The sequence below is a fragment of the Homalodisca vitripennis genome, chromosome 1, assembly GCF_021130785.1.
Source record: "Homalodisca vitripennis isolate AUS2020 chromosome 1, UT_GWSS_2.1, whole genome shotgun sequence".
In the NCBI taxonomy this organism is placed as follows: domain Eukaryota; kingdom Metazoa; phylum Arthropoda; class Insecta; order Hemiptera; family Cicadellidae; genus Homalodisca; species Homalodisca vitripennis.
In genome coordinates, this window is record NC_060207.1 from 237,690,807 (window position 1) to 237,700,892 (window position 10,086).

At 31.8% G+C, this 10,086-nt stretch overlaps 1 protein-coding gene across 4 annotated transcripts in view; it reads right to left on the reverse strand.

The window, feature by feature from the left end:
- The window catches only part of LOC124353192 (mothers against decapentaplegic homolog 4), a 41,493-nt gene extending 32,088 nt beyond the window's left edge, over positions 1–9,405 (reverse strand). For 2 of the 4 annotated variants that reach the window (XM_046803067.1, XM_046803066.1), the window contains exons 1-3: positions 9,200–9,404; positions 2,238–2,915; positions 1,002–1,106 (exon numbers count right to left, since the gene is read on the reverse strand). In XM_046803067.1, coding sequence (XP_046659023.1) covers positions 1,002–1,106; positions 2,238–2,780 — 648 coding nt within the window. In that variant the 5' untranslated portion in view covers positions 2,781–2,915; positions 9,200–9,404. Of the gene's footprint in view, positions 1–1,001; positions 1,107–2,237; positions 2,916–9,199 lie in introns of all 4 variants that reach the window. The other 2 variants (XM_046803068.1, XM_046803069.1) reach the window with 2 other exon arrangements.
- Positions 9,406–10,086: the final 681 nt, after the last annotated feature.

The following is a 10,086-nucleotide window of genomic DNA, read 5'->3' on the forward strand; positions in this document are numbered from 1 at the left end:
CATGTATGGAGACTGCCTACTTCCAACCTCAGTTGAGCAGCCAAATTGCAGTGTACAAAAAAAATATGAGATTTAAACTTTTTGTATTCAGGTCTTTTCCACTAACAAAAATCGCTTCATCAAATAAACAATACATTTCTCAAAGTAGGAGTCTTATGTTTTGTTGTAGTTAAGAACAATTTTGTTACTAATGATTCAATTAAAATGAAAAGCAAAATAAGCTTTATACAATACTTATCATTATGCCAATATACTATGTACACAAGTATATTTTACAATTTTTACAATTAATTTTAACTATGTTTTACAGTAGTACTAATAGAATGTGAATTCAAATTGAGCATGAGTTTTAGACATTGGTTCAACAAAATCATCAATAAGAGGGCGTGGTTCAGTTTCAGCTTCTGTACTAGCCGTTTTATGAGAATGCCGTTTCTTTGGTCTGTGTTCTGCATGCATCATGTTTGTCTCCACACGGCTAAAAAATTGCTATAAACTAAGAAAGAGAGGCAACAGTAAAAACATCCAGGGACAAAACTGACATGATTGAGATAGAAAACATCTTAAGAAAAAGTTGAGACAGTGATGAGACACAATGCTTTCTTTTGATCCTCAGTTAATTTGAATCATAGAAAAAACACAACTGGCACAATGTCTCACACTGTGATCTTATGGCCAAGCCTAGTACTACCATTGACAGAACCAACCGCAAAACCAACTAATTTTGCTGATAGGTCTTAGTTATCAACCTTAGTGAGATGTCATGTTTGGATCGTCTATGATCTGACAACATTCAATCAAACAGAATCCAAACAAGGAACAAAATTTCTGATGAATAAATTACAGACCTTCATCAGAATAACTCGCAGCTTTCAATGGCAGTAACGGAAAGAATGTCAGTCAGCTTAGTGCTTTCACCAGCAGTGCTACCAACTACAGGTAGAGAAATCCTAACTGACTTTTACTTGTATATGAGGAACTCAATGAGAGGTGTAGCCTACCTGTAATCTACCATCTAGGGTTCGCTGGATGGTGACACACTTGCTGGGATGAGATCCATTAGTAGTTATAGCAGTGATCAAGCTGTCCAACTCATCACGTTTCTCCTGAAAAATGTACACAATGCTGAAAATATATTCAAAAGAACGGAGCAAGTTTTTCAACCATTTATATCTTTACACAGTAATATCAATCGTGTCATGTGTTAACCCACTAACTGATAACTGACACATACGAGGCAGAAAGCAGATCTTCGGATAATTTTTTTTTTCTGCATATTTTCTGTGATTGGGTTTAAGAAAAAAACTTTATCTACAGGACGAGTTTTTGTTTCACTTGAAACTTTGTACCGATTTATATGACTATAAGGAACATCTCTGAGCAAACAAATGTGACCATTTAATTAGTAGACTAGACCTATCATTCTACACTTGAACCCCAGAATCTCGACATTTGTGGTTAATGATAACAGGACATAAGGTTGCCCAGATTTAAGTGACACATCGGTTTTTACTGTGCCCAGTGGTAGATTCAACTGGAAGGTATAAACCAGTCAGAAGTGATCCTGCTGGGTATTGTTGCATTGCTTACATATGATTAAAATCTTAAAAAAGGTAAGACTTTATCTCAATTTATTCGCAATGTCTCGGTTTTTTTTGCAGCATTTGTGAGTCAACCGGGCGTGGTCGGTGTGACTTTCGGTATTACTGTAAAGCTTGCTAGACAAATTATTATTTAGGAGTGTTACAAATGAGGGTAAGGCGTTCTAGATATGAAACCAAATCACTAACAATTATACAGATAACTTAGCCTAAAGGTCCTGAAGAAGAGATCAGATTGCTGATCTCGAAACGTAGTGTTACTGATTTTTTGTTTCACTGAACGATGGCAAATGTCCGGAAAAATCCTGTTTCCTTAATCAACTTGATAATAACTTGAACTGAATATATGAAGTCAAAGACTTTCTATGACTTGATTTTTATAAAATACTAGAAACATGACAAACAGCTACAAAACTGTTTTAAATTACTGTACAGCAAAATTTTGTCCAGTATGTGGGTTTACAACATATATGGTTATATGTTCAATTACTGATTTACATTTCATTTTTATTAATTAACGTAACTGACAAACTACCATCATTCTACAATGTCAATCTAAATCAAAGTTCAATTAACATAGTAGTAAAATTTGTTCTAGCTTAAGTTTTAGAACATTTTTGTTACGCAAAAACTAACCTTCAATTTCTTGACAAGGCTTTCTATGGCTCTCTTGGCGAAACCCTCTGACTCACCGCCCTGCCTGTGGCACATGAGGCTGTGAACAATACTGAGGCATGCATCAGCCGAAGTTGGAGCATTTGTGTTGATTGTGGTGGTTGTGTTGGAGTTTGCCGTGCTTGTTGGCATATAGCTTGTCGTCCGGTTGACGATGCCACCGAGGCAGGCATCGGCCGTAGCTGCAGCTCCAGTGTTCATTGTCGACGTAGAAGAACTTGCCGGCATGTAACTGGTATTTCTGTTGATGATGCCAGTGAGACAGGCATCGGTTGATGTCGACGATTCACCGTCCATCGTGGAGGTCGCAGTACTTGTTGCCATGTACGTCGTACTTCTGTTGATCCCCAGACAAGCGTCTGCTGAGGTCGCAGCAGTGTTCATTGTGGAGGCCGGTGAGCTTGTCGGCATGTAATTGCTACTCCTGTTGACCATCCCACTGAGACAAGAGTCAGCTGAAGTCACGGCTCCACTATTCATCGTTGATGTTGAACTTGTCGGCATGTAATTAGTACTCCTGTTGACGATACCAGGTAGACAAGCTTCAAACCGAAGCTGGGGTTCCACTCATTGTAGAGGCCGCAGTAGTGGTTGATGTTCCAGTGCTTGATGACATGTAAGTCGTGCTCATTTCTCGTGCTGCAACCAACCGAAAGAGTGGTTCAAATATTAATTAAATGTAAATAACACTGAAATAATAGCGAGACTTCCATTAACCATGAGAATGAATTTTTATTTGAAACTATAAAACTCATCATCAACAGTTCAAATAGTTTTTTATAAAATCTATATTGTTCTTATTAAACACAAAATATATACAAACACTATCAAAAATTTAAATAGTACCAAATTTAAAATTTAATTTAATCAACTTAATAATAACTTGAATTGAAGGATCAATCTATATATATAAAAATGAATGTTTCTGTGTTTGTCCTTTATAGACTCAGAAACTATTTGACCGATCATTATGAAAATTTGTATGTATATATATTTTTCCACGTAGAAGGTTTATATGCTATGCCCATTGATGTAACTAGCCACCAGGTGGCACTGCAAAATATACAAGTTATCAAAGCGCCTGCACATTGTAAACTACAATTACGAGATAGTTGTGTATAATAACCACACACTATGTGAAGGCACTAAGTTTTTATGGATATTTGTCTTTTAAATAAATTTCTGTTTGGCCTTATAGCTTGAATGTTAGACCACTTCATAATTGAGTACATGTACGTGTACAATGGCTATAAACATACACTTTTGGCAGATTTTCTTGATAGTGTCAACAAGGTAAACTCTACATCGGCGTTGACAATATAATTCACTTGAACCAGAAATGCTCATACACGAGCAAAGCTTACGAAAAGCGTGCGAAGCCGCGGGGAACAGCTAGTTAAATCATAAAGATATATTATGACTTGACTTTTACAAAATGCTGGAAATATGAGAAACAGTTTGAAGATCTTAAATAACAACAGGCCTGAGTTAAGTATTTCAAAAGCGATTAAAAGTATCTAAATTTATTATTAAATTATTAACTATAATATGTTGCAGGATCATAGAATATGCATTAAGAAATTCATACTCCAGCGAGTGATATAGAGCATAAGTTATTTCATGTGATTAAACAGATTTATCTTTCAGATATAATGATTTAGATCTTAGTGGATATAAGAGATTCGAGACTATATTTCAATATGTTTTATGTCTCTACAGATAAAATTACAGGAAAAAAAAAAAAAAATTTTTGCGTAATCAAATTTTATTAGTGCAAAATGGTGGTGGCACAATTACATCAGAGACACAACTATTTAGAGAAACAATTATTCAGTGCTCCCACTGAATTTTAATTATCAAATTCACACCTCTTTCAAGGTTTTTACAGTAAAACAAATGGTAATTTCAAGGTCAAATGTTTTAATAAACAACATTACGAATAACAATACAAAAAATATGGTGTTGGGAGTACAAATTTAAGACATCGACATGGCTCCAACATGGCGGAATGGTAAAATTACTTAAACTTTTCCATATTTCACTAATGATGTCAACAATTAATGCAGGAATGAATGTATGCCTCTAAAAAATACAAATTCATTTTAGGCCACAGCTACAACACAAGCACAGGTTGGTATGCGTCCAACGGTGTGGTTTGCTACACATGGGCTTCAAAACTCTGACGGATCGGCTCAAACACTACTGTTTTAACCCTTGATCTAGCATTCAACATTATAATGTTGATCTGAATCAATTCATGAGTCACAATCGACATTATGTCGATCATACATGCACTTGTTTTGACAGTTCGTATAGTACTTATATCAACACAACTACCACTATTTTTATATACCATTTCAAACAGAAAAAAATTGCTGATTTCAATGGTGAAATTTGTTTTGCTTTTTTGGTAACACTGATGTCACAGTGACTTCATAAACTTTCCAGAATGATTGTCTTTCATCTAACCATTTCAAAGCAGGTGTCTGTATGATTTGGTTTTTAGATTTCGTCACAAAAGAGATAATGTTAATTACTTAAAAACAAATTTTTATTAGTAATTTTATGGTTTTTTTGTGTGATATTGTAATTTTAAGCCTAGGTATTCTAGACTACTGTGTGCAGTGCAGTGAGTGTTTTGGAGATACGATATTAGTGATATATCATGGGTACAGTTTGTTATGTTAGTTATAGCTTGGTTAAAGGCTCTTACTTCAATAATGTTCCAAACTTTTACTGATTTTTTTACGTTAGAGAACTTGTTGATCTGTCAGACTCAGAAAATCTAGGCCTTGACACCTAGGTTTCCTTTGATGCTTTCTGGAACCCCAAACTAAGCCAATATTTGAGCAAAAGTTCAAAATTAATATTTATAAATTTAAAAATTAATATAATCAGCTAATATTTCCATATCAAAATTTACTTTTTTAACTTTAATTTTTGAAAATAATTGTACCCATAGTAACAAATTTGTGTGTCCCCCTTTTTTTCCACTACTTTTCAAAAATAAAAAATTTTAGAAATTGGTTAATTATTTTATTTATTGGTTTTTAGTGCATATCATTCTCTAAATTTCTGTATATTTTGGTTAAGATTTAGTGTAAGAATTATATTTTTGTACATTTTTGAAAATAATCGTACCCATAGTAACAACTTTAGCTTTTTGTGTACCATTTGTTGTTTTTACAATATATTTAATTTTTCTCTAAGAAAACCTGGTACCATTATATATTTTCTGAAACTAGATAAAAATAAGAATAAATTGGCTACATCAGATTCTAATATTTATTATACTATCAAACTTTGGTGCAGTCCCCACTTTAAAACAAATTTTGTTTAGTGTAGTCACATTGTTTTAATAGTTTATGCAAAATGTTTTTATACCATAATTATCCCCACATTCTCCTAAAAAAAAAAAAACACACACACAGATTTACAGTAAAACTGTATGTTTTACCAAATTTTTAAAGTACGGGTACAAAATACCCAAAAATGGCAGCCATATGAGACAAGTGACTGCCAGTTTGATGTTTAAACTACTGTGCCAAAGGGTATTTTTGTTCGTCAGAATGACATTTACATGAGTCTACTGGAAAAAAAATCAGTTCCTTCTGGATACACTGTTCTTTTATCATAAGTTTAGAAACTTATTTTACTGGTAGAAAAATTGTTTGCCTAGCAACTGCATATAGATGTTTCTTTCAGACTCATAGCATGGTTTGTTCTTTTCGGCAGGTACAAACCATGTCCTTGGTATTCTTTCAAAGCTAATATATTTTTAAAGTAGAAGAGATGACATAGATTTAGCAAGCTGTGCATGTTTGATAAGTTGTGTAACTGAAGACAATTTTCAAATGCGAGTATTTCTCCTAGTTACTATGATCAACAGCCATATTTGCACCTGATAAATTCATTGAATAAAGACTGGCCAAAATTGCGCAATGACTTAATTTTAATGGCACAAATTTTATTATACTATTATAAACATTTTACATAATTATGTGTTGTCCACATTTCACACAAGTACTGCTTAACCCTTTCAGGGCCAGGACCAAATATGAGATGTTGCAAAATTTTTTCACACATATATCCCCTTGTGACTAGTCAAAAGTGCCAGGCTAAAATTGGCGATTTTGCAGTCTGAGATTAAAATTTATAACTTTTCATAAAAATTAGAGAATGACCCAAAAGTTGCACCAAATTACTCGTATAGATATATACTATCAAAAAAAATATATATATAGATGTAGTTTTAAGTAATTTAAAATTTAAAAAAAATAATGTTTTAATGGATTACATAAAAAAAAATTTATTTTTTTATTTTTTTTGTAAATAACTAAAAAAGGAAAAATAATTTTACAGTGGGAAGCTATGTTATTATATTGTACATTTAGAAAGGAACAACCATACAAAATTTTGTGTTATTTCTCTCATAAATAAATTTTTTATGACACATTTTGTATAAATACGCATAATTGTACTTCGCAACAAGTGATAAAGCAACTGACTCTTACACTGCAAGAAACTTAAAATAAATATTCACATTATGGATGTACCGGTAAACAGATGATTGTAGGATCCATAAACAGTTTCAATACAGTTAAAAACACTATTTACCAAGAAATATTTACACAATTGTATTTGAAATTTATTTCCACTTTTTCTATTTACAAATATGCTACTTACAATTTCACTCCCGTGAGATCGCAAATTGTCAGTCATTGTAACTACTACACACAATAGCTAAGCACGTAACTACTAACACTACTAATATTTACAACCACAAAATAAAATAATGAAGAAGAATCCAGCATACAATAGTACGATTACACTAAAGCATAAAGAATTAACAACAATAGATCGAGTCAGCTGATAATGTCACGTGACAATTACGAAATAAAAATGCATAGACCTCCAAAATAAAAATGATATTCATATTAATTATCTACAAATATACCAGGGAATAAAAAAACATAAAACTTTAATCATTTGACGTCGTATTTATTTAAGAAAACGGTGAATATCAAGGCGGCAATATATTGCCGCCTGGCGCTTTTCGTGTATATCACCGACGACAATATATTGCCGCCTGGCACTTTTCAGACGCGATCTATGGCGGCAATATATTGCCGCCTGGCCCGGAAAGGGTTAACCAAGTTATTTTATGTAGAGGGATATATTTTGGGTTTTATATTCCCATTCTACATTTCTTTGGTGGAAATAAGTATGTATAAGTTTAGGTTTAACATGTTGAAATTACGACAGACACCTTACGACGCAGAATAAGATAAAGAGTTGCCAGACTCAGTGAATGTATTAAATAAAGAATGAGTAGGCCCTACTTTAGAATTTTTTTTTTAATCCATACAGATCGGCCAAAATGCGCTTAGCAGTGTAGAAGTTGCTATATGGACACGATATCAGAAGAGACACTAACTACCAATTTACAGCCACTTTGTGAAATAAAACAAAGAAATAAATTTAACCTTGCTTACTTTAATTTTGAATATTTGTAAACAAAAAGTCCAGAATACACAATTTTACTCTGTTGAAAAATATAAAACAAGTGAATCAAAATAAAATTTTATATTATATATATGTTATATATTATATATATGTTTGTTATTTAGAAGCAGTTACAATTATATTTTATTGCCTCATTGAAGATTTCAAACACTACATTTATTTTTTATAATTTTTTACACGATTATGTATAACTTGCATAACGATATATAACACTCTCTAGTATTTTAAAACTACATGTCATACTAAGAAGATTGATATGCAACTATATATAATTATTATATTATACAGTTTTAATATTTTTTACACATTATTATGGTAATAAAGAACTTGCAACGTACAAGAAAATTGGACCACTGGATTAATACATTTTTGAAAGCCTAGCTTCTTAAACTGTCACTGGATAGCATTATTCAAATTAAGACTTAAGTTCAAAAAATTACATTGGTTGAATTTTTAACACTATACATGATATTTCATACAAAATTTAAATGTAAATAGTGTAGAAGACATTTTTATATAGTCAAAAATAACACTAGAAAGTGAAACATTTGTGAGATTGTACATTATTTATTTGTATAATTTTTGTTACACTTTACACATCTTGATATCACTCCCCTTTGGACTGTTTCTTCAAACAGTGAAATTGAATTACAACTCCTTATCAGCAATCCCCAAACAATCACAATGTTTACTCTGACCATGAATAATGACCAGCCTTGATATTATCATTTGGCTCTGGGCTAAAATAATCGTCAACTTTATTTTACTAAAAACTATAACAAGTAACAAATCAATTTACCAGATAAATTGTGTTGTACACAGTCTCAAAAATAAAACAAATTACAACTCCTTATCAGCAATCCCCAAACAATCACAATGTTTACTCTGACCATGAATAATGACCAGCCTTGATATTATCATTTGGCTCTGGGCTAAAATAATCGTCAACTTTATTTTACTAAAACTATAACAAGTAACAAAATAAATTTACCAGATAAATTGTGTTGTACACAGTCTCAAAAATAAAACAAATTACAACTCCTTATCAGCAATCCCCAAACAATCACAATGTTTACTCTGACCATGAATAATGACCAGCCTTGATATTATCATTTGGCTCTGGGCTAAAATAATCGTCAACTTTATTTTACTAAAACTATAACACGTAACAAATAAATTTACCAGATAAATTGTGTTGTACACAGTCTCAAAAATAAAACAGTAAAATAACCTTATTATGTTATCATAACACAAAATACTGTTTAGTAGCAAAGAATGAAGTCACAGCAGTTAATTATATGACGATATACAGAAGACAGTATAAATTCATTACATACGGTGACTAAATAGTGGTCAATCTTGGAATGAAATGGTATATAAAATAAAAGATTACTTACACTTTCCTACAGGGTGGGCCATAAGGAGTTCACTACTACAAGGAACATAAATTTAGATACTGGTAATGTGGAAATGTTTATATATCCTCACCAACAGCATGACTCATTGCAAACACGACTAAAACTGATTACATTACACTACAAAATATAACCTTAATCTCAATATTGAGAACATTCAGTTTTAAAGAAACCCATTACAAAGACATTATTTCAGACCTGTAGCTACTCAACTGCTTATCACATGTGTACAGACTTGTTGGCTGGCTGGTCAAGGTCATTGACTGATACATCCTGACTAATAGTGAAACAGAAGACCCTGTCCAAACAACAATATGGAGGTTAGGTAACTAAAACTGAAAGAAGATTTTCTTAATAAGATCTTTATATATTTTAATTTTGATAGTTATATATTAATTGTAGGAATATCTACTTTATTCAACAAATAAACAATAAAACAATTATACAACTATAATTACAAGAAAAGTAGTCTAGTAACTTAAATAAAAATAATCATATCTTTAATTGGTTCAACAATATTTGCAAGAGTTGGAGGCTATCAAAATTGGTCACTTTTATTCTTCATGTTTTCTTTTTCTACAGAAGAAACTGCTGTTTGTGAGAAGAGATCATACAATTTGGTAAATCCCACAAAATAAGGGAATTTCTGTCCCTTCTACATAAATTTCATTCAAATAAACATACTATTATAAGTAAAAGTGAACAGGTTTTATTTATTAACGTAGTCAAAGAGCATAGTTATAATATATTGAGCAATCACATTTTGAGACAAACCAAAAATTTATTTATCTGTGTTGAATTTTTTCTGTATATGGAGACAAAAATTGTTAGGTTGACTTAAACAATAATTCACTTACAAAAAAGAACAA